The sequence below is a fragment of the Amblyomma maculatum genome, chromosome 2 (assembly GCF_055883805.1).
Source record: "Amblyomma maculatum isolate TAMU_Amacu chromosome 2, ASM5588380v1, whole genome shotgun sequence".
Classification (NCBI taxonomy): domain Eukaryota; kingdom Metazoa; phylum Arthropoda; class Arachnida; order Ixodida; family Ixodidae; genus Amblyomma; species Amblyomma maculatum.
Window position 1 is genome coordinate 52,137,489 of NC_139345.1, and position 25,168 is coordinate 52,162,656.

Sequence of the window (25,168 nt, forward strand, 5' to 3'; positions counted from 1 at the left end):
GATGAGGTAACAAAAAACTCGGAGCCATGAGACATGTACGCAGTTGCTGCATGCAGTTGAATTTCCTGCTTAGCTTTGATACAGTGAACAGCAATAAAAACAGGCCATCAGGTTCTTCAGAAATACCTTAGCAATCATCACAAGGCACTACCGTATATACTCGTGTATAAGCCGCACTTTTTTTCATCAAATTTTCTCAGGTGCGGGTAATACACGAATCAGGCCGATTCGATAAACATTAACACATTGTGGAGCTACTGCGACTACTGTGCTAGATAAATAAAAAGTTGTGGATATGAACATTTTATTTCATTGTTCATCGCCGCTAATCACCGAGCTAATCACCATCGGACGAGCTCAGCTCATCGGCACTCTCACCGCTGTCGGACGAGCTAGCTGGTCATCCTCTGTGCCGTCCATGACGTTTGACAACCCTGTCACTCTGAAGCTCTTTGAGATAGCGTCCGGTGACAATGAATACCACGCGTGCAGAACCCAAGCGCACACTTGCTGGAGAGATGCTCGCTTCAGCCGCCCTGTCGGAGCTGTTCCATGGTTGCCCGCGGCCATCCATTCGGTGTAGCACCGCCGAAATTTCGCCTTAAATGGCCGGTTAACGCAAACATCCAGCGGCTGCAGCACGCTTGTAAGGCCACCAGGAATTACGGCCAAGTCCATTCGGCAGTTTGCCAGCCGAATCTTCACTCGGTTTGTTAGGTGCCCTCTAAACCTATCAAGCAGAAGGAGGGCTTTGCGGCATAGTAGTCCTCCTGGTCGGTTCTGCCACACTGTTTTAAGCTCGTCTGTGACCAATTCGTCCGACATTCAACCTTTTTCTTGCACCCGGATAGCGATACACGGTGGGAACTTCTCTCTTGGCAAAGTCTTTCTCTTAAAGACAACATAGGGTGGAAGTTTCCTTCCATCAGCTGTGATGCAAAGCATCACCGTGCGCCTTTGCCTCTCTGCGTCAGTAGTGTGCACGAAGACACTACTTGCCACCCCCCCCCCCCCCCTTTTTATTGGCGTTTTTGCGTGTTTTAGATTTTTTTTGGAAGTTTTGCAGCCGGAAGTAGGATTGGCGGGCTATACACGAGGGCAGCTTATACACGAGTATATACAGTATTTGCAACGGAGCTATTGCTGAATAAGTCGCAAGCTGTGTGACCTGAGTTACTCCTCTACTAGCTTGCACGTCTCAGCTGTATGTGAAGCACTACCTCTTTGGCACCTACTAGCTAAGCACTGTTTGTTTACACTTTTACAGCAGTAAGCCAGTTAACAAAATTTATCAACTGAATGTTGGACACTAACACTAAATCGTGAACGGTCATTACAAAAAACACCATGTTCTGGCTATCATGATGGCTGAGCAGTAGTTCCGTTGCTGCTATCATTATGTAGATCCTGTGATGCTCTACTTGCTCAACCCAGCGGTAAAATATCAACCAAGTTCTTAGAAATATGTACTATTTGTGCTTTTGTCTGTCAGTTGCCTCATTTTTCATTTTAACAGCATTACATCAATGACGATAGCAAGTCCTTTTAAATGTGCAGCTCTAAGAACTTTACCATCATTCACACTCATATTTAACCAGCCAAAGGACGAGACACAGGGAAGAAGAGGACAGGACAAGGCTGGACTAGCAACTGAATGTTTATTGAACGGAAGAAAACAACGAAGACTCCTTCCGAAAAGCACACGCACAACCCAAGCGATGGAATGGCAGGAAATTGAGAAGAAGATGGAAAAGAAAATTCAAAGCCAATTTAAAGTCAAGGCCTAACTAACGACTTTTCTAATAGAGCGAATTCCTTACAATGAAGGCTAATCGATGCCTTAGCCACACACTTGTCCTCAGCCTTAGCAATGTAATGTGCTTCAACCAAATCTCGACAGAATTGTTTACCATTGCTGTAAACTACACCCGTATTACTGAAATCAGGTGCACAAAGGGACGGGTCATGCTCCGACTTATACTCTCGGGATTGCACATGTAGCGCCAGATTAGAACTCACCTTACCTCCTAGAGAATCAGAGTGGTCCGTCAGGCGCACATTTAGACATCTGCCTGTCTGTCCGTAGTAGCACCGGCCACAACTGAGCGAAATGCGATAAACCACATTCTTTCTGCAGGTGGTGAACCTTTTCTTATGTGACACTGCACAATGAAAACTATCACGAGCTAAACTGTCGAGACCCTTTCTAACTCTGGCGCACAAGCCCCCTATATTGTTTCTCGCTGTAAATACAACGTCAACGTTGTACCTTGCTGCCAGTTTCTTGAGTCGGTGCGAAACGCCATGGGGGTAAGGTATGGCAACCACCTTCTTTCGTCGCGTCGCCACACCAACATCAACCTGCCCTGTTTTGCTCTTCCTTGAACGTGTTAAAACACGTTCTGACAGACGAGTGAGATGGACAGTGCGCCTGATTTCAGTAATACGGGTGTAGTTTACAGTAATGGTAAACAATTCTGTCGAGAGTTGGTTGAAGCATATTAACATTGCTAAGGCTGAGGACAAGTGTGTGGCTAAGGCATCGGTTAGCCTTCATTGTAAGGAATTCGCTCTATTAGAAAAGTCGTTAGTTAGGCCTTGACTTTGAATTGGCTTTGAATTTTCTTTTTCATCTTCTTCTCAATTTCCTGCCATTCCACCGGTTGGATTGTGCCCACGCTTGTCGGAAGGAGTCTTCATTGTTCTCTTCCGTTCAATAAACATTCAGTTGCTAGTCCAGCCTTGTCCTGTCTTCTTCTTCCCTGTGTCTCGTCCTTTGGCTGGTTAAATACGAACCCTTACCAACTTGCCCAGTCGTCAACCTTGTTGAACATCATTTACACGTTAATTACCAGTTAATAAGCTGTTCGTGCAAAAAATAAATGCCAAGTGACATTCTAATTGACTTCGCCAAGCAGGATTGCTACAATAAATCACTGAAAAATTCATTCATCAAAAAGAAAATTTGCTAAAAAAGCAAAAACTTGCATTCAAAAATAAACAAGAAGAAGTCAGCCAGAGTTTGAAAATTTAAAGTAAGATGTTTGAACCCTAGCTGTAAACCAAGGCTTCCACTCTGACCTGAGCACTTCAATGTCCATTTGATTCATTTGCAATAAGTGAACTGCTAGTTAGCGAGGTGCTACACTTTGCACTCGTCTCAGTATTGCAACATGACACCCCTGCACAGACCTTTTTGTTTTAAAAAGTGCAGGTGTCATGTAGGTTCAGTTCACGAGAAGTTCAAGAAACTATGCACCTTCTCAGGGGTCGGTGCCGAAATTGTGCAACCACAACTGCTGCTGCGCGAAGATGGCTTGTGCATTGTAATAAAGAGTGAAGAGACTAGTTATTCCACTTGCCAACATGAACAAGAGACGAGTTCACCAAGAAAGAAGCTACTATGCACTAAGGGAAGCAAAGAGCAGCAAGTGTCGCACCTAACTGAACTGGAAATCAAGAAGACCGAGCCCTGCAGGTAAAGAAAATCCCCCATGGGCCTCTAAGCACAGCGCAGTTTCTTCCAGCAGTGCATGAAGCCATAATGCCTGCATACAGTGGTCTACACAGAACAGGGAAGCCCGTTAGCATTCTCACCTGACGAAGATGTCTGGATGAGCAAAAAAGTCGGCGTACATCTCCAAGAGGGACCGTCGCTCCAATATGAAGGTGGGCAGTGTCACTTTTGTGAGGTCCATGCCAATGCGCACTTGGGAGAGGAGGTGTGAGAAAACGCTCTTCTGGCCCTCCAGGGAACCCACTGCAAAGCCAGACGGTAGCGCACATAAATAAAAACAGTCTTCCATTTCCTGTACAGAAACAACACCAAGATGGAGACAGGAAGTAGAGCTGTGCACGGGCCAAACTTTTCAGCCTGAACCCGGCCCGGCCCAGCCAGGCGCTTAGATTTTAGGCCCAAGCCCGACCCATCATGCTATAATTGCAGTTGAAGTGATAAAAAAGGAGAAAATAATTTCGGGGTGATAAGTTTATAAAGATATTAAAATGCTGAGTTCTCACGTTTGAAATGACAAATTTTATGAATATATAAGGACACAAGACGTACGCAGAATGAACTTGCTGTGCAAAAACAATGAGTTATCCTTTCAACTGAGGCATTCACAGCACTCTTGGGTAATGAATCCGGTAGCGCTGAAGCTTCTTTCGGCGCTACAGCTTGTGGCTGGAGTAAGCAGCTTGTTTGCTTCTCCAAAAGTGCGTTAGCTCTAAACCTAAACAAGAGGTTGATTCCGTTTCCAAGTACTCGGTGAGCTCGCCTGGCTCACCGTGTGCCTTTCACGTGAAACTTTCGCAACAAGAGAACAAGAAACTCTTGCACCACAGATGCTTTGAGCTATGTCCCACTTCAGACGAGGCCATGTCGAGGCAGGAGTAAGTCACAAAAGAGATGTGTGATAGGCGACAGCCTGGCGCGAATCTTGAAACGGATACTTAAACATCCGCGCCGTGAAACTAAATAGACGACAACCGGCCCCTCTGATCGCTCACTGACTGCTACCAAAGATGTTGCGTGGGGAGGAAACGGGAAGATGCTGTGCATTCTACACGCTTATCACACAGTTAGGTTTGCAGGCCGTTGGGCTGTGGGCCATGTACACACTGCAACAAGAACAACCAAGTTTAACTCGCACTATGGCCGTAATCGCGCTTTCGTAAATGTTGCATGTGTTCGTGATCGGGATGCCCGGCCCTGCCCGCCCGAGAGAAAAGGCTGCCGAGCGACCTGAGCCCGTGCACAGCTCTAACAGGAAGCTGTTCCCAAGTCTACACTACTGCTCCACAAAAGCTTTTGCAAGCAGGTCTCTTGAGCACGTCCGAGGGCTACGCTTTGGAAAAAGTAGTTGCACGAGCCAACTCTCTCAACAAATAAAGGCATGGCATGCTAGAAAAGCAATACTATCCCAAATACTGCTCACTGTAATGTATCAATGCAGCAGAATAATTTCCTCACTGTGATTATCTAACCACTCTTCTACATAATTAGTTATTAGCATTGCTAACACCTATCACCATGCAGCTTCCACAGTTTGTCTCTTGCAACCTGTGCTTTGTATGTCAAGTGCCTTTTCTTATCCTAGAAAAACATGCTATCACAGTATGTTGACAACGGAAGAGACTACGAAACAAGCGAATGCCAGTCAGGGCTACTTACGTTCATCTTCAGCATCATCTTCATAAGCAGCTGTGAACGACAAGAGGAAAAGCATCTGTGAGAGGTGAGGTGGCCTCTGCACATCACAAACATTACATCACACTGCCCCCATTAATGCCGCTTATTCGCACCAGTAAAATAATAATAACTGGTTCACAAGAAAGGAAAAGAGCAGTATTTGTCTCACTTGTTCTGTGGCTGAGCAGTGCTATGGGGAAAGGGAGGAAGGTAGGAGTGAAAGCGGAGGGCGTAATTTCGAACACCTGGGGATCTTTAACACGCACTGACAACGCACAGCACATGGACGCCTTTTCGTTTCGCCTCCATCTAAATGCAGCTGCCGGCTGTCGGGATCGAAACCAGGTACTTCGGCCAGTAGTCTGGTGTCTTAACAACTGCGCCACCATGCCGGGCCAATACGCACCAGTATTTAGGAACATGCAAGGAAAATGTTGTCATCTGTATACCCCACAAGGAGAGCTAGAGGACCACCATTTCTACCTCTGCTGTACAAACATTCCCTGCTCTACTTACTCAACACTGCAAGAAATATGGCAAATTAGTGTGCAGCAGGTATTCAAAGTTTCTCACCGTCGTACACAGAGTAGAGAGGTGCTGCCGCTTGTGAACTAGAGGCTGAGTTCATAACGTCAGTGGCAGACTTGTCACTTGTGGCCTCAGTGGTGCGAACTTCGGCTCTGCAGGGACAAACAAACAAAAAGAAAACAGAAAATTGCCTAAACACGCTCGCCTACTACTACAAAATACATATATATATACTATATATATATATAGTACATATATTCGTGGAGAGATTATTCGAATTTGCTTATGGCTTTTAAGATCCCGAACGCTATGAAGGGCGCCATTGTGGAGTGCTACATATTATTTTGACCCCCTAGGGCTCCTTATGTGCACTGATACTGCACAGTACACGAACGCTTTGACCATGTACCAAGGAAGGCCTCTTATGACACGGCACTTTGCAGGTCTTCATGAATGCCGGTGAATGCAAAAACAATCATAGGTGGATATAGGCAATAACAAATAAAAGCGCTTGGTTTCATTCATTTGGGTGACAGAACTGCCACAAACTGATAAAAAAAAAAAAGAATGCACCCATATACCAGACAGTTACCTTCATAAAAGTGAGTAGGTGGCAGCTTAGCAACACAAATAATTCCAGCCCTTTATAGATCAGGTCTGAGAGTTAGAAAATGAACAGCAAATGAATTACAGAAGTAGGATGACAGTCCAGCAGCAGGCGATAAACTGGATTAACTCCCTTCTTGTCCCTCATCAATACTCACGTAAGGAGAGAGCACATAATGGTAAGAGCAGGTTTGCTCTTTTTATCACTGAGGTGGGCACTCAGAGCACCAGTGCAAGACTGCATGTGATAACCAATCGGCTTTTCTTTGTTCAGCTTATCAGCACACATTTTCATTTTTTTTTTTTCATACTATACACTACACAGAAGAAACAGGAAGAAGATAAGCAGTTCGTATGCACCATTTTCTTTCTGCCATTACCATTAAGTAAGAATTTGTGGAGCACTCCTCACAGGAACTCACGAATGACAAAGTGACACCACGTGAGGTTTAACATCCCGAAGAGACTCGGGCTATGAAGGACACCACAGTGCAGGACTCCAGATTCCTTTTAACAAACAGGGGGCCTTTAACAGTTCTCCTCGCTATCCTCTCCCTGACCCTTTTCTTTCTGCCAGTTGCAGCTTGGCTCAAGATATTAGATATGGTGCAGCCAGCAACAATCTTCTCCTTCTTTTCGTTTATTTTTTAACAGACCGCTATCACCAACACCGGGCCTTTTAACGTGCACTGACACTGTACTAAATTAGCCTAGATTTATATGCGGCAGGTGGTGCTGCTGCAAATTCTAGGCAGAATTCACAAATCAGTTTCCAAGTACACTGCAGCCGGCTTCCTATACACCTTACAAGCCAGCCGGAGCACATATAGCAACAAGGAAATATTTTATAGCTATCACTGGAAATGTGTTATTACAAATAAATAAAAAAGTGAGGGGACCTTTAGCCGTCAATGGCTCCCTTTATGGACCATAATTCTCGTGTGTGCACTTTGCTACTTGCTTAATCACTAATCTCTTAATTTTTTACATTAGTTATCCCACACATGCTCATTAACACAGCGTTATGTGAAGGACCACCCAACAAAGGTATAAAGCAACACTTTAACTCAGCTTTACAAATGTGCCAGCATGGCCTACGGGCAACGTGTAAGTCTGGGTCCACGGACCCGAAAGGGCTGGACCGCATCCTCCCATTTCAAAGATGAAGCCCAAGTTGGTAAGCATGTAAAGTCATGACACCTGTCAATTGCCACCTGCAGGAAGCTTGCCCATGACTTTTTGCTTGCATTCCTTTCTGATGCTATATTGGCACTTCCTGCTAAGTACATTGTTTGTACTCATGAAAACAATTGAGTGAACTTTGTGAGCCTTTCGAATTAGATATGCCAGCCTCACGCAGATTCTACACCCCCACTTAGATTCAGTGTTAACCATCCAGACTGCCCTGGGAAATGCATCTCTGTAAGGGCGCACACATTAGAAACTGAAACTGCTTGGTGTGTTTAGATGTGTTAAAAAACAAATCTTCGAATAAAAAAAACCCGAGCAGGAGAATTATACGAGGTCTCTGCACTGGACAGCATGTTTTCAAAACTGGTATGAGCACGGCTGGAGGAATAGCAAGAACCCAACAGGACCAAAATGATAAATGTGAAAAAAAGAAAGGAAAAAATTACAGGTTCATAGCATTGCATCAGCAATAACAGCCTGTCGTGTCAAGCTCTGGACAAATGTAACATGCAATAGGGCTGCAGACAAAACATCCACTATTTTTCACTTGGCACAAGGAACTCTACGTAACATGAAGTTGGGCTAGTTGGTAGGTATTCATGGTAAACGAGCGCAAAATAGATGAACATGGCAGAGAGGACGACAACGCAGCACAAGCACTCGCAACTGTTCTTTCCGAATAAGCCCTTCAGTTGTGAGCAAGTGCTTGTGTCGTGTTGTCTTCTCTGCTGCGTTCGTCCTTTTTGCGCCCGTTTACCATGAATGAACTCTACTTTTTGGCCATGGTTTTGGTTTGGTTTGTGTGGTTTAACGCCCCAAAGCGATTCTCGGGCTATGAAAGAAGTCGTAGTGGAGGGCTTCGGAAATTTCGACAACCTGGGGTTCTTTAACGTGTGCTGACATTGCACAGCACATGGGCGCCTTGCTTTTCACCTCTATCAAAAAGCGGCCGGGATTCAATCCCGCATTTTTTGGGCACAACAGTACAGCGCCCCAACCACTGCACCACCATCACAGCAGGGCGTTTTGGTCATGGATATAAACAATGCAAACAACAGTGCTAGCTTTAACAGCATTGTCCCTAATGTATGATACTGTGTAATTCAACCAATGAATGCTCATACGAGTGCTTGTCCAGCAATGTTTGTGACATTGTCAGTGTTTCACGTGAAGCACTATCCCTAGCCATGAACTGAGTTTCAGTTTGCTGTTTTCACTGCTTTAGAATGACTTCAGTCGGTATCTTGAAAGACGGCCTGCCTCTGTCAGGGATGTAATGAGACTATCAACACATAATGATATTGGTGAAAACACCACCTTTCACTCTTTCAATGTTGCTTACATATGAATAGAACAAGCAGTTCAGCTGATGAATTGGAAGTTGGCACTGAGCATTGCATTGACAACATTCAACTGTTCGTTGGTCAGTCTTGCAAGTGCACACTACCATAACTAAAGTGAAAGCATCTTAATTCAAACCTGCAATATTCAGTATTTTTAGATAATTTGAACTATACAATTCGGTACGGCCAAGCTCTATAGAAGTCAATGTTTTAAAAATAAAGAAGACTGATCTTTAAAATGAAAATGGGTTGCACCATGGATAGCTTGAACTATGCGCTGCCGCGCCTAAATAGCCTGGCGCACAGGGCTGCGTAGTAGCCAGAACAGGGACACCAGGGACAGCAGGACTCAGTCGATAATTCAAATATTTCCTTCAGTCCCTTGGAGTTCAAAATAACTAGCTTTCACTTGAATTTTATGCGTGTAAGCAAGATAGTTATCCCTATTCCCATGCACCTTTCTTGTCACTTATCACCCAGCTCACCAAGAATTACTTCCTCACTAATTCGTTCAGGCCTCCGTGGCAGAGTTTAATAGTAGGTACATTAGAGGGATGTGATCAGAGGAACATCTTAAGCTCTGCAGCGTACTCACAGCGGCTGGGGCATGGGGTGTGAGGATACTGGTGGCACGTGTTCAGTCTCCTCTTGGGTGTCAAAGAAGAACTCCTCGTCTTCGTCGTCACTCGAGTAGGAGACCGGTGGCACTGGATTTGCGGCAAGAAGACAATGGCCTGACCGCGACACGTAAACCAGGTTGAGTGCTTCATCCCTGCACTGCTTAAAATTGCTCTGAACCACTGCTGTTCTCTTGCGTTTCCTTCAATTACAGCTACTTTTTGAGGCACTGGCATGCTGTTTGTCAAATATAAAACACAGCACTGAAAGCACTGCAACTAGCTTAAAAACAAGGAAGGAGGAGATGCTGGTATGGTAACGAATACATCCCTGAATCGCCTGGTTTGTACACACCTATGTCAAGGAAATGAATGGTAGGCTGAAATCCAAGAATGCTCCACATGCAGTACCATGCTTAGCAATGCTACACATCTTTCTTTTCTTTAAAGCCCTTCATATAGACACACAAAACGTGACAAAAAAACATCTGGCAACATTCTTCAGCAGGTTGTATTACCTCAACACATCAATAAAAAAGTTGTAGAGAAAACAACTATGGCCTTTCAAAGTCCATAGAGAACATGTTTGACAAAGAGTCTACAGTGGTAATGCTTTAGATATGCCAAAAAACCTTTGTTCCCATAACAGCGTGGTACAGCTCCATTACAACTCTTTCAAAGTGCTTTCCATTAGCTTCCAACCACATCCATACTACGGACTCCGAGGGATTGCTGTGCATGGCATACCATCCCTTTGTGGAATCCCCGATTAGCTTATGCTATGAAATAAATTATGGAGAAGTAGGTGCAAACCAATGTTTGTGCACTTCGCATGTGAGTTTCACCCTTAACATCAGCTTAACTACATCCACTGCCAGGCAAATGACTTTTCCCACTGACTTCCAATTAACCTTGTCCTAAGCAAACAGTGGCTGACCTAATATAATGTGAAGCCTTCCAATCATTTCTGCAAAAATTATCTTTAGTAGCATCTAAATGCAAGGCGCAGTGCAGAACAGCTAATGGTGATGACTATCTGCTCATGTGACCAGGATAAACGCTTTCTGTCACAGCAGAAGCTAGTCTGTCAGTGGACGGTTTACGGCATATAAATCGCATATTGCTTCGTTCTTCTATGGCAAAATAATGAAATAAAATTATGCCTCCTACACTACCATTCCATCTGAAGCTTTTAGTTAACTAAAAAGGCATAGAAGAGAAAGAAAAGGATATCTAAGCATGCATTTATTCAAGCTTTTGTCTCCTATTTTATATTTTGCTTCCACCTCAAGTTACACATGGATGCATGAGAACAGAAAGCGATCAATACAGCACAAGTTGGCCGATCCTTTACATATGATGTTTCAGACATCTTCACCATTCAGTGTAAGCTAAGAACTATACTATTACTATTGGCAGCATTTCGAGAGACAAGAAGGCAACTCAACTCTGATGAAATTGATCGCATGATGCCGCCTAATCTTTAGACATACTTTCAGCGACAAAACGAGGAAGCTAAAACGCAGCAGGGCTTACCCTTGGAGTCTGAGCTGCCACTGTCACGGCCGGCAACACTCAGGGCCCCGGGGGCCTCGTGGGCTTGAACGCCCGCTGTGGAGGCCACATCATCTGCATGGATATTACTTGATTGCAAACAATAACTTTTTTTATAAGGCAGACAATGGCTGACTAGGCTAAGCAGTGACACCACAAGATAACAAATTTTGGAGAACCTCCTCCCTTTATGCATTCCTTATCAGCACTACTAAAAGCCACTGATGCATAAAAGGCCAAGACAAGTGAGAAAATGAGGAAGGAGCTGCAAGTATCATTTCACTTCTGTATTACCACATATGAGAAATAAATTTTTTATTTTCATGAACATTTTTTTTCTTCCAATAACTGAACTGTGAGTTAAAGCTCAGCTAAGGTGTGGTGGTCTCTCGTGGGAACCTGATGGGACCGAGAAGGAAATGATCTTTGAACCATACCTCGAGTTCTTAATGGGGTAGGCCGGTCTTCAGTTCCCCTACGCTGTGGGTAGACTCCATTCACAGGCTGAGCTGTGTTCTGCCAAATGCAAGGGGATATGCATGTACATTACAAAGCTGATTCTAATCCCAGTTACGCTGTTACCCACCTTAGCAATCTGCAGCAGTACAATGGTGTGCTTGACAGTTTCCAACAGGGCCTGCAGCAAGGAACAGTGGCTTAGTTTCCTGACCACAGGCTGGCAAGGGAAATGGCAGCTGGGAAACCTCAAGATAGCACTGTTACAGATCTGAAAAGCAACTGCTCCTAACGCTTGACAACAGCACTTTGCACATGCATTTCATGACAGTGCTGCCAACATGCAGAGTTTAACCAGTTTTGGCACGAGATAAGTTCGCGTTATATTTATAGAAAGCATTATTAACACGGCGCGAGGAAATTCGAACAAAATTAAGGGGAGCAGCTATTAAAAAAAAAAAAGAAAAGAAATGCAACGCGAGGATTTATTTCGAAGTGACGGAGATGCGAGTTCATAAATTCGAAGTTAAAAATGTCCAAGGCATTGTACATCTGAAGGAAATAATAATGTAACGAGTGACGTGCAAAATGGTCAAACTACATCTTCGATCATCCAATTCGTAGAAATGAACGTGCGCGGCGCAATGACTACACGCCGAAAGGAAATCCAAAGAGCCAGAATTTATTGGCCGCCAGAAAGCGTTGTTACAAAACCCCTGAAAACAGAAAAGTGGCGAAGGCAAGCGGCATGGGAAAGCGTACACGAAACCGTAAAGAGGTTTCAGCTCCGAACGGAAACGCAAGCTGCGCACTCACGTTGGCATTGCTGCCGATTCCAGACAGTTGTTGCCTTTCGCGCGGGTCGGCGACCTTCTCAATGCTGTACTCCAAGTCCTGTCGGGGCAGGAACAGAAAGAAAGCCACGATCACGATCTGCGGAAACAGTTTCCGAGGGCCCGACCGCAGCGGTCCGGCTCCAGCTGGCAAGAGATCGACGGTCGTGCGGGGAAGCCGCCGTGCCACGAACGCGAAAGCGTGGACAAGCGCTCGGCGACCGCTTGTGGCACAGCAGCGACCTTGATCGCAGATTCAGGAGCGGTGGTTGCCGTAGAGTGCGCGGCGGGAACTCAACGACGCAACGAGAAGGATAAGCGGGCGGCACACCACCGCGTGTGCAGAAATCATCCCCGCTTGTCGAGGACCGGCCCCATCGGCCCACCATCCTTCATTTCCGCGCAGGGACAAATTCGTCTCCCCATTGGCTCACACCGTCACGTGGCAGCGCATCGGCACGGCTCTGTCTTTTAAAACGGAGCAGACGCACCATCATTTCCGCCGATTCGCTCTCCGTTCGCGCACATCCAAATGCCGCTGCAGCAGCTGTACTGTTGCGTTTGGTTACGGTCTCTTCGAAGCAAGAAAATGCCCGAAACGTTACATTCTGAATTTCGTGAATGCGAGGACCGGTCTGCACTGAGTACACGCCCACAGGGGTTTCCTTACATCTGCAGCTAATGGATCATTTCCTGCGTGTAAATAATCCGAACCAACTTTGCGCCAGCGCCACAAGGCCGCCAAGTAGCGCTAGCGTCGATCCGAAACCAAAACTAAATGCAAAGTTGGTTGGTTGCACAACTTTTAATTCCATCGGAAATGGGCGTCCTCTTCCCCGCCCCCGGCACGCGTGCCGGCCTACTCGCTTACCGTAGGAAGATTTTTTGTTTGTTTGTTTGTTTAATGATCGCTCTCATAACACCATAAAGCCCCGCAAATGCTGCTGGTGGTTAAAACTGAGATCAGTTACGACAGTGATCTTGGTACTGTTGGCGCGACATATTAAATTGGGTATTTTTGACATCAAACGGTAAAAACGCTTCTGGTCAAGCAATTTTCCCAAACGCGAGAATAGTTCACTCCACACTATAAGCGCTAAACTGTACTGGGCCCGTATTCAGAGTTTGCATCGTTATCGAAGTGTCGCTATCTCACGTGACCTTGAGCCTTCTGATTGGTCGAAACGCTGGAACTGGGTGTTGCCACTGCAGAACCGGAAGAGGTGGCAACATCATGTTCCAGCGTTTCCACCAATCAGGTGATGCGAGGTCGGGGAGATAGCGACACTTTAGATAACAACGCAAACTCAGAATATGGGTCCTGCTCTCATCGCCGAGCAAGAACAAGAAAATGAACGGCAGCTGCGCGGTCAGGTCGTAAATATCTTCACGCCATTGTTCTGGAACGCACTCCCCAGTGTTCTTTGCGGCATGAAACTGCGTGCATCATTGCGCATGCAGTATAGCTCCAGTTGATAGGGTATAGCATTTTAATTACGAAAACAGCTTTTATGAGCTAGAGAAGGCAAAACAACAAAGTAAAATGAGCCCTCCGACACCGATTTTTGATCGCGGATTCCAGAGATTATGTTACGCTGCCATTAACTTCAAAATGATAGCAACCAACACATTTTGATGTAAACGCCACAAGTTTCAACCGAGTGGCGGGAAAATTGTAAAATTCAAGCTTCTCAACCATAGATGTGTCTTTTGCTGCCTGGCACATGCCATATACCCTAAAGAGCTAAAGAATAAATTTTTATCAAGAATAGTCAAAGCTGTAAGTATAACGCCTTACATGGTGCCCCGAATTTAAATGCTGCTAAAGATTAGGTAATACAATATGGACGACGGGAACACCCCATAAAGCCGAAGTGAAAATTGTGGAAAGCAGTTCAATGCTACAATTCCAAAACCATAAGTCAAAACGAACTCTGCAATGGATGACAAGAAACATACTGCTGCATTTTCAATCTGACGCAGCTGTATGCACCCACAGCATCCAGCACAAATGTGCAAAGTCACTGTAACAGCGAATCTTACCTCAGCATCTTGCATTTACACCATCATCAAATTAAACCGTATTAGAACAAAGCTTTGAGCCACAAACCCAAGAGAAAAAGCACTGCTCTGCTCTCCAAGATACATGCTCCCTTTGGCTTTTATGGCTGGCTTCTGACAGTTATCTCTCTATGGCAGCCTTAAAAGCAGGTATATTGCGTTGTGGAAAGCAGAAAGAGAGTGATAACAAAGATAAGTCATCTCCTGAGTGCACAAATGTGCGGATGTCCTCTTGTCAATGCAGCTGCTCCTACTACACATATAGCAAGCAACAAAACAATGGCTACTCTCACTCCTTGTCTTTTCTATAAGCATGCATCACATTCGGTTGATATGCATAGAAAGTTGACTACCACACAAAAGGTGAACCATCTGTGATACTTTGTTCCGGTAGGTTCTTAGACACCATACTGTTTAGTGCCAGAGTAAACGAAAGCAACAACATGAACAAAATGTTGTATCCATGCAACTATTCTGCTCATGTCTGATTGTGCTACACACAGCAAGACAACAAAAAAAGGTATTCTCGAAATGGTTGACAACAGCATCATATCACTATCACAAACAGAGCATGGTAGTCGTGATTGAAAGACAAGCAGCGAAGCTTATAATATATATATATATATATATATAAACATAGCGTATGACAAGTAAACCTGCCATGCTTATATCGGTGTCTTACTGTTATGAAAATAGGTACAGAAATTGCAGCTCAGATTTTTTCCACAGCTAGAAAATACAGGTGAGCAATAATTATTCATTATGATGCCTAACACTAATCATCACGCCTTTCTTATGACCTAGCAGTCCCGAGGAAGTGCAGAGCACGTGACACCTGCTGATATTTAAAAGAAATTGGGCTAAATTTTTTTCTGCAAGGCTCTGTTTGCATCATTAAGAGTACTTTACAATGACAACTTCCATATAATAATCAGGCACAGTGCCAGTCATGCTTAACGTGAAAATTACCCTACAGCGAATGCTTTTCAAGTCGAGCAATAAGCATTACCTGCACCGAACATTGCAAGTTGCAAATGCTTGAAAGCTTAATGTTCCATGGCGACACAAAACAAAAAAACTTGCAACTCAGGACATCTTTAGTGGCCATAATGGCTGTTCACAATAATAAAACTTGCCTTCTGGTTGAAACTCTGTAAGCAGTATGGATAAAGAAATATAGGGAGGAGACTGGCAATCTAAAATTACACAGTACTATGCATTTTTATCATGAAGACTTTGAAAAAAAAACTCTCCGCATTAATGCCTGGCTCATTTGCAGTCAAACTGCACATGAAGCTGCACACTGCAATAACTTTTATAGCAAGTTTGATAATAGTAGTTACCCGGTTTGACCATGCATCATGCAAACACGTTAATTGTCTGTGGCAAGGTCAGGAAACCAAAAACTGCCAACGTCGAGTCGCCGCCAGAGGGTGGTGGGTGCGCCATCTGCAGGGCACTCACAAGATATGCAATACTAGCCTCGGCAAACAACAGATGGCCCCACTGCAGCTCTTTTGACGGCAGCCTGGCATTGGTGACTTTTGGTTGTTTGATCTCGGTGCAGACAATGATGTATTTGCATCAGCCGTACGCAAAACAGGCAAGTACCACAGTCAAACTTGCTACAAGACAAAAGTTACCACAATGTGCAAGCGCCGTGCGCAGTTTCAACACAACAGCACCAATGGCTTAGACTGGAAAATGTTTTGAAGCTTTCACAATAAAGGTGCACAATACTGTATTCTTCACACAGTGATTTCAGCCAAAATCACTGGCTGTTTCAATCTGAGCTTTGAAGTATGACAGCTTATGCATTTGAGCTGCATCACCTATTCTACCAAGAACTTCCTCACAACAAAAGAAAAGTACCAAACAAAGGTTAAAGCCTGCATCCATTAAAAGACTGGCAATTCTCTTTGCCACGCAGAGTGGCATGCCAGCGAAATTTAAATGCCGGGCACATTATCTGTTTTTCATTAAAGGGTTTCTCTCTCTCTCTCTCACCAGCACTAAACATACAACCCTGAACAGAGAGGGATAAAGTTTATGGTCATTTAACTGGGCGTCATAAACATACGTTCACGTTAAAACAAAGATTTACTTCATGAGTAGCCGCCTTCACTGTAATCAGTTTAGCCCCCTATATATTGCACGATAGCGATGATGTATAGCAAGCATAATCGGACCATGATGTAATAATAAAAACATAGTCACGCAATAAATATTTGTCGCCTACCCTGATCTGCTCAATGAGAAGCTGCAGGTACGAGTCTGCTTCTGTCAGCTTGGTGTCAAAGTTGTGCTGCGTCGGGGCGACAATACCTGTTTGATCCCAAAGACGCTGGAAAGACAGAAGTACCACATGAGAAAGCTCCCAATTTGTGATAACAGATTCTGCACTCTTTTTGGAAGCAGAAGTCCTTGTACAATTAAATCTTGCACTTCAAGCTTAGCAACACATTACGGAAGGTGCTTAACTTTACAATGTCTTTTTGGTCGGCCTGAGCCGAGAGAGAAGCTCTCAACTATTCCAGACCGTTGATGGACACTTACAGTGTTTGGTTGGCGCTGTAACGTATGCCTCAGGATCGTATCCTCCAGCGCACGCACCCATCGCTCTCGCTCCTCTGCGTCGCGCGCTGCGACACGTCCGAAACAATACCGTTGACGCTCTTGCACTACGACGGCCTCTCGGCCTCCCGGCTCGCTACCGGCACGACAGCTCGGGTTACTAGCGAGCGGAAAAGTAACGACAAGTGCCGTATTCTTCGGACGAAGTCCGCTCACCTTGGAAGTGAAAGATCTTGCGGTCCACGCGAATCGTGAAAGTGCTGTCGTCCTCATCGTCGATTCCTATGACTGCTCCCTGCGTTATCCAGCACATCAGTGGAGCCCGAAAAATGATACATTACTCAAACGAAGCTTTACCTGAAGTCGCACGCAGCCCCGCCTGGCTCCCCGGGCCATGTTTTCCTTGGACTGAAACCGTGAGCAAGACGTCTTAGCGCGCTTAAAGAATGAAACGATAAGGAATGGGCAGAGCGGTGATGCGTTGCTACGGCCCCGTAAGCATGCAACTACGCCCGGAGTTACGCAACCTTCAACACGGTCCTGACGACAACGAAAAGCGGTACGTACGGTGTAGTAGGACAGCAGGCCCGCGTTGTCGTCCAGTACAAACCACCGATATTGCCACCCTTTCATGACGTTTGTCCATTTGCTGAGGGGTCCCTCGACACTTGATGCAGCCATGTTCACCTGCCGACCATGGTACCCATGGTTGCGAGGCGGTTCGTCCGACATACCGCACAACATGCTCATTACGCCCACAGCGCAAAATGAGCGGACTCTCTTGATAAATCGCTAAAAGATAATCCTGCGCAACTCTTACGTACTGCCGTAGGGTTGCTTCTGCCGTGTTACTGCTTTATCGTTATCTCACGTGTGACGAATAACGCACCCGCGCTTTCCAAAGCTACACCCACTTTGACACAGTTTCGGTTTCGATTTGACGTTGTGCTCCTGAGCTACAGTGCCTGAGCTTGTTGCACCGTGGGTTGCTCAACACGGAACCTCTTTTGCTTTCTGATTCTAATGGGTTATACTTCCTCATTCTGTGCAATGAGTGAATTGTCTAACAAATGAATTATATAGATAGCAGATATTGTTAGTCAACAAACCTGCATGTTAGTATTGTGAAACTCATAAAGTATGTTAAAAAAACACACACACAAATAGAGCTAATGGGACTGGAGCTAGGCTTCTGCTCGTCCTATACGGGTGTTGCAGCTTCCCGTAGCGAGCTTGGCTATTACACTGACAACCAATAACTGTCCTATATATGATGTCTAACACGTACGTGGGTGTATATTGGCCGGTGTAATACAACATGTACGCACACGGTTGAGGAAGTAAACACACAGAAAATCAACTTTATTGCCCACCATGTTCTAAAAGAAAGAAAGAAAGAAAGAAGAGCAATTTGCATTTTTCGTATTATATCATAGACGAAAAAAAAAAAAAAAAAACGAAAGGAACGAAGAACTCGACCTATAAAGCGGGATTTGGAAATCACAAATGCGAAACTATGAAAGCGAAAACAAACCCTTATGCATGAAGCTTTTTTTAGCCATATCATAAAAAAGTTGCGACAGGCACTAGCCATTCACATTTATTGCGATGATTAACATGAATGATGCATAAATATGTACAGGGATGTGAAAACGGAAGAAGTGACAAATTCAGGCATGTACACCAAGGACGGCATAAATGGCACATAATTTGACTCTGCTCAAGCAATAAGGCATATCGTTTGGGAGGACGAATGACAGATGGTTTCGTCAAGGAAAAAAAACAAAACAAACTTTCTCTTGCATTATGTGTTTGTGATAGCTCTACGAAAAAAAAAAAATAGTGCGCGGATATTAATAAACTCGATGTAAAACGAAATCAAACAAAATTGTTTTATGTGGGGATAACAGGCATTTATGTGTATATAAGGGCAAATTTAATTAGGAATTCTTTACAATTCTTTATGTGCTCAATGAGTCAAAAATGCACGATTACAAAGTGGCAATTGAGCGAGAAAAAATTCGCTATAACACTTATTCCTGTCTTTAAATATTCCTTTGTTTTCTATTTCCGTAGCTTCGTAGACGGCTGCTTGGATGAAAAAATGTATCAGATGGTAGAAAAAGAGAAAGACTTCAGAGGAGAGTTCGACAGAGTATTAATTCTTATCAGGTATCACCCTGGGTAGAAACAAAGTTAGCCTCCTGATGTGGCTGCGCTAGTTCCAGCGTAACCGAGCCCGTCCCTTACAAGACCTGGTGGGCGGAGCCTACAGTTCGCAGGGTTCTGTAGTCACTCTAGCACATTCAGTTATAGAGTGTCACAAATGACCCTTATTTAGAACGCTGCAGATGCTGAGTACTTGACCGTATCGGTATGTTTCAGTGCCGCAGTTTCGCTCCGTAGTGATGTACAGAGTGGTCGACTCTAAAGGTGAACACAGAGACGTGTGATGAAGTTAAATCGTGATTCTGCAGATAATTACTCAAATATAGCGTCCACATTAAGTGTGCACGTCCAAGGCACGAGGGAACCATCCGCCTTCCATGTCTTACCTGAGTTTGCTCTTTAGTTGGAAAGTATTAACATACGCCACATACGTGTTCACCTTAGAAGTTGACGACCCAGTATTCACCCAAGACGGCATGCACACACCAAACAGGAATATCCTTTTCGGGGTTGTGAGCATATATTATGCAACACGTGTAGGCTGGAGCGTTTGGAACGAAACAGGTTTGCAGTGTACAAAAAGGAGCAGCGTGCTGCACGTGACGTAGAAAAAGTTGCGCGAAACGTGTCGCCCTGCGGGAATTCTTAGCTGATTTACAACGGTGGCAGCAGTGAGACGTTAGATGTACGTGCTCTGCAGAACGGTCCGGGATGGACTCCAGTCAACGAAGAAGCCGTCTTCGGAGGAGCCGCTGCCACGCGGCGAATAATGTTTTGTGAGCTCCAGCTCGTCACACACCGCCGTGGAGACCGTGGAGCTCGCGACTGTGCCACTGCTCACTTCCAGGGTGCGTCCTTTCCTGCGAAACAGACATGCACACTCATGTCAGGATTATCGTGCGTCAGTTCGGGGGAAAAGGAATTGACCCTATCGAAACGGATATGATTGGTTTGAAGGCTCTCTGACGCACCCAAGTAGCACTGAATATCAGAATAAAGTTATAAAATTATGTAAGTTGCAGTAACGTTATCTATTACATTAATGTCAAAGGTAACAATAATAAAGCTCGATGTGTTACATCAAAACGTTACCTTAATATTCAAAATAAACATTATTCTAATGCTAACCTGGAAGTGAATGATGTGTTAAATATGAATAAATAATGGCTCTTATATGTTGCATCAAAAACAACCACAACACATTGCATTGTTCTAAGGCAGCAGCCTTCAAAACATTATTAGAATATTTGGATCAAAACCACAAAACATCATTACAAGTATCCATTATATACAAAGCACTAGGCAATCAAGCTTTACTCACAGCTGCAGTATATGTTTCTGAACTAGACTACTTTGCAACTGAATCTCCTAAATTTTGCTTACTATACAATGCATATGCACAACCACGTATTTTTCGAAAAAAGTTTTGCTTGCTGCCGATTTGCCGCTACCAGGGACTCAAGGGGCACCTCTTCAGTAATGGCTACATAAGCTTTACTCCTTGGTAGCCATACGGAGGTACCCCGCCACGGTGGTGCAGCGGTTGGGGCGCTCGTCTTCTGTGCCCGAGGATGTGAGATCGAATCAGCCGCAGCGGGCGCTTTTCGATGGAAGCGAAAAGCAAGGCGCCCGAGTGCTGTGCGATGTCAGCACCTTAAAGAACCCCAAATGGTCGAAATTTCCGGAGTCCTCCATTATGGCGTCTCTCAAAGCCCGAATCCCTTTGGCACTTTAAATTCTATAAACCAAAGCAAAGCAAACCAAACCAAACTGAACCGAAGCAAACCATTCGGAGGTGAGAGCATGAGTTCCATGTTGCGCACTGTAATGTGCTGTTCATGCGACACATCCACTATTGGTCTTTGGGAAGCGTTGCTAGTTATACGACTAAGTTGTGTAAACAATGGCGGCCTATAAGTATTCGGGCAGAGTTGCTTTACTACCATCACGGATGTTTTATTTACATTGTTTAGTAATTGATGTTAAGGAAATGCCACTCTAACCTGTGTTTGTAACATTCCAGAAGCGTTATCAAAAGGACAATGAGAACTTTATCATTTGACCAAAACAACAAATACCCTAATGTTTCAGTACTGCCGTAGAATTCGAAAATAACATGTAACATATTTCTGGAACTTATACAGTTTTGTAACATTACTCTAATGTTCGGTGCTATACTTCGGTTTTTATTCCGGACTGCAGTAGTGACCTAGATTGAGCCCACGTATCGCATGTAGGAGGTGTGGGGCCAAACCCCGAACATATCGAGTAGTGTCCTCGACCCTATATATTTCTCAAGCAGAACACATTAGCCACGGCTCTCCATGACCAAGCTTCAATTATCCGCATAATTTATTTTTCCCTAGGCTTCCCTCCACACCGGCTAAACCATCTGGGAAGGATTTCAGTGTTGCTAAAGTACATCATGATTACTTTTTTTTTTTATTTATTTATTATTATTATTATTATTTATTTATTTTTTTTTTCTGCGGCACGATGATCCGGCACTTACGCGCTCAGTTTTGAGCGTACGTTTCTGTATACGTCCTGTCAGTGCCACCCCTTTTATTGTTCAAGAGCCTGCTGTAGGCATTGCGTGTACTTCTAACAGCTTTATCGAGAAAGTGCCTCTCATGCCCCTGGGAGTTAGCAGGTGTACAACCAAACAAAGTACCTCGAGAACACTAGAAAAATGTAACCAGGCAGCCATTACCGCGGCGGAAGGGGCAAAATCGGCGGAGCGGTGGCGCTGTTGGCGTCAGCCCGCCTGGGCTGTACCTGGGCTGCGAGGATAACCTACGTGGCGCGAGAGGATGTACCACCTCTGAATGACGTTAACCTTCCTAGCAGCTCGGTAATCGGTAAGAGCAGCCTCGCTACTTTTGGCAAAGACGGTACATAAAAACACAAGGTCATTAAATAGCATGACATTTTTTGTTCGCTTTCTCGCTGGCTAGGCACCAAACTACAATCAAACTAAAAACTGTCATTTAGCTTGCACTTGCCCGCGACTGAGCGCTATCAGCACCGCAGCGTTGACGAGCAGCAGGAGCACGGCGACGCCGAAGGGGGCCACGACCCATGGGATCAGGTAGTGCAACGATCCGTCGACACCGCTCTGCATCGTTGAGCCGACTGCGAGAGTGTCAGTCAGTGTCAGTTAATGATCGGTTGGCGCATGATCTCAGTGTCGCACACTTAGGCTAGAAAGGCAGACAAAGCATAACGATGTGCAACGAAAAGTCAAGGCAACGAATCAGGGGCGTAGCCAGAAATATTTTTCGGGGAGTGTTATATGTCGTCGAGAAAAGAAGAAAAAAGAAAAGGAAAAAGAATGCAGGAAAAATTTAGGGGGGTGGGGAGGAATCTAACACCCCCCTCTCTTCACCCCCCACGCCCTCTCCCCCGGCTAAGCCTATGCAACAAATAACAAACTGCATCCGAAAACATGAACGATAATGCGATATTTTGTATTGTTTTAAGTTCGCAAATTGGTGGTCACTCCGGAGTAGATTGAAGAGAATGCTGCAGTCTACTCTCTAAAAGAGAAAATTTGCCTGCTTGGGTTAGGAATGTTTCATTAGAGAAATTTTCCTATCTTTAGGGAATTTTGGAAGCAATATTCGGAGAAAATTAAATTTTTATAGGTCTTTAGAGAAGTTTAAGAGCACAAATTTTCTCGGTTTTCATTTCAAATTATTAAAATTTTTAAACTGCGACGAACTACCTAAAATAGAAATTTTGGGTCTAATTAAAGGATTTTTCGGCTACGGCAGAGAATGGCAGTATTTCAGTATATCTGCCTAGCTTGTCTACAAGTGAGATCACTTTCAGTGACAGCATGCAGCAGCAATTAAACTACTGGGTTTTGATGGAAACATTTGCTAAATTAGTTGCTCATTACCATCAATCTGAGCGAAGGTATGCCGCATAAAATTACTCTGTAAATATGATTTATTTACTCTGTTAGTTTACTCCGATAATTATTCCTTAATTAAAATATACTCCAGCTACAGATATTTTCATAACCAAGTCGGATTTAAATCGTTCTCAATTTAAATGTGCCGTTTCCGAGTAATATGTGCAACCCCCCTCCCGCCGGAAATGAAGATATTCGCTCAGATACTAACTGCGTATTATTACTCTCAACTGTAATTAATATACTCCACCCTGGTCTAGGCGATTCCCTTTGAAAGTTTTCCGTTTGATACACCAGGCCTGCCCGCATTTGCTCACATCCTTTTACGAGCTTACAGCGCATGCGCAGAGACATCGTGTCCTCCAGAATTGTTAGGAAATACAGACTATATACTCTTGCAGGTTTTCTCCTGCGTTCCTTCTGACTGTTCGTCGATTCTAAAGCTCCCTCACTCCCTCACTCCCTCCGTATTTCTTTGTTTCGTGTCCTAAAGCAAAACAGCACTTCTTTCAAATATTAAGCGTGGACAGTATGTTAAATTGCAGTCTGTCGCATGTGCGCATATGTTGCATGCTTTAGCGCCAAGAAATTCCTAGCTTTCCGCGAGAGGTTTGCCTAAAACAGAGGCTACTGGGACACAAAAGCTGCATCGCTAACGTGTTTTAAGCCAGCTGTAACTTCGCGCTCAAGCTGGGCTTCGTATATCGTACGTTGCACATCTGCTTTAGAATGGCTCGTCAGATGTCAGAAAATAGTCTGGCAAGGCACTCAGCATGCAGCTGGTACGGAGTGGTAACAAAGTGAAACGGTGAAACCCCTGAAAGAGCAGCTGAGGTCCCAAAGCGTGTGTAACAAAGGGACAAACGCCCTCTTTAACCCATTTGCTAAGGCGGCTTGGTTCACCTGTAGGAGGTGTGGCAAAATGGACCGTGATGGCTGGACCGTGTCCCACGCTGGTGGTCGCCCTGACATCGGCACTGTAGCGCCGCCCGGCCTCGAGGTCGGGAAGGAGCATTTCCTTGACGCCAGGACCCATTACTATGGCCTGTAGGAGGGAGCTGCTCTCGTCCGTGTCGTTATCGGAATGCGCGATCACTGTGACCTGTGCAGAGAACAAGAAGGCACTTCGTGCTCGGTCCTGGCACAGGCAGAGCGTTTTTGCGCACATAAAGGGAGTGCGCAATCCTCGAACAAAAAGAAAGGAGGAAATCCTCCGCTACGTCGCATTTATTTTCACAACATGCAAATGGAGACCTGAAAACATAAAAAAGGTAGAACAGTGCAGATCCATCATTCATCTTTCGAGCACATACTGGAAAGTTATAGCTGTTTGAACTAGACCATATGTGCTATACAGCTCAGTAGTAAATATATATATAGATACGAACAGAGATTAGCCTGTATGCTCACCATAGCATATATGTGATATGTCAAAGGAATACGCACCTCGTAGCCGGTGAGAACTCCGTTGCTCTCCTCGGGTGGACCCCACGCCAACCGAACGCAGGTCTCGTTAACATCAGCGACTACAAGCCACTCCAGCTCACCGGGAACTGCGGCGCAATGCGTAATGAGTACATAATTTATAAAAACACGCTGCCCGCCAAGTTTTCTTGTGGCTCGCGTGGTGTGGATTGCTTTGAATACTTGGCATTACAAGTCAGTCAAGGGCTGTACCAACTATTGTTTTCGCCCTCCCAAGCTATAGACTGCTACAAAAGCCCCCAACAACACAACTTTTCAGTAATTAAACCCCTTGGGGCGTATTGTATTGTTGACAAAAGGGTAGTGTGTGCGAATATTACTAAAATTTTCGAATAACGAATTGAATATTTTTCTATCTGATCCAGCCCATCTTCAAAATTATTCGAAACAAATCAAATTTGTTCTGTACTGGCTTTCTAACGTTTGACTGAAATTTCGAAAAGGGCTGGCCAAAGTTACTTTCGAGTGCTGTTTCAAAAACGGCTTATTCCCATGCCACACAGCACACCGCTGCAACCGATCTGTGCGGAAAGGACGGCTCAGCACTGCGACGCAGTCCATTTGGGTGGCGCCTTTGATAACGTTCATACATATGGCCTTCAAAATTGAGAGATGTGACAGGGTCAGGCGAGGTCTAGCAA

General features: G+C 44.7%; 2 protein-coding genes across 3 annotated transcripts in view; both read right to left on the reverse strand.

Annotated features, from left to right (window-relative positions):
* Positions 1-17,841, reverse strand: part of LOC146198642 (oxysterol-binding protein-related protein 9-like) — a 35,502-nt gene extending 17,661 nt beyond the window's left edge. Inside the window, exons 1-13 of one of the 2 annotated variants that reach the window (XM_084594151.1) lie at positions 17,522-17,841; positions 17,312-17,362; positions 17,171-17,249; positions 16,937-17,022; positions 16,620-16,724; positions 12,303-12,380; positions 11,617-11,667; positions 11,468-11,546; positions 11,013-11,105; positions 9,455-9,593; positions 5,765-5,871; positions 5,174-5,203; positions 3,598-3,760 (exon numbers count right to left, since the gene is read on the reverse strand). In XM_084594151.1, the coding sequence (XP_084450277.1) occupies positions 3,598-3,760; positions 5,174-5,203; positions 5,765-5,871; positions 9,455-9,593; positions 11,013-11,105; positions 11,468-11,546; positions 11,617-11,667; positions 12,303-12,380; positions 16,620-16,724; positions 16,937-17,022; positions 17,171-17,249; positions 17,312-17,362; positions 17,522-17,704 (1,244 nt within the window). In that variant the 5' untranslated portion in view covers positions 17,705-17,841. The remainder of the gene's footprint in view (positions 1-3,597; positions 3,761-5,173; positions 5,204-5,764; positions 5,872-9,454; positions 9,594-11,012; positions 11,106-11,467; positions 11,547-11,616; positions 11,668-12,302; positions 12,381-16,619; positions 16,725-16,936; positions 17,023-17,170; positions 17,250-17,311; positions 17,363-17,521) is intronic. The other variant, XM_084594153.1, reaches the window with a different exon arrangement.
* A 444-nt stretch (positions 17,842-18,285) lies between these two features.
* Positions 18,286-25,168, reverse strand: part of LOC146198643 (uncharacterized) — a 44,092-nt gene continuing 37,209 nt past the window's right edge. Inside the window, exons 21-24 of the mRNA XM_084594150.1 lie at positions 24,489-24,595; positions 23,946-24,144; positions 22,129-22,258; positions 18,286-19,983 (exon numbers count right to left, since the gene is read on the reverse strand). Of these exons, the coding sequence (XP_084450276.1) occupies positions 19,803-19,983; positions 22,129-22,258; positions 23,946-24,144; positions 24,489-24,595 (617 nt within the window). The 3' untranslated portion in view covers positions 18,286-19,802. The remainder of the gene's footprint in view (positions 19,984-22,128; positions 22,259-23,945; positions 24,145-24,488; positions 24,596-25,168) is intronic.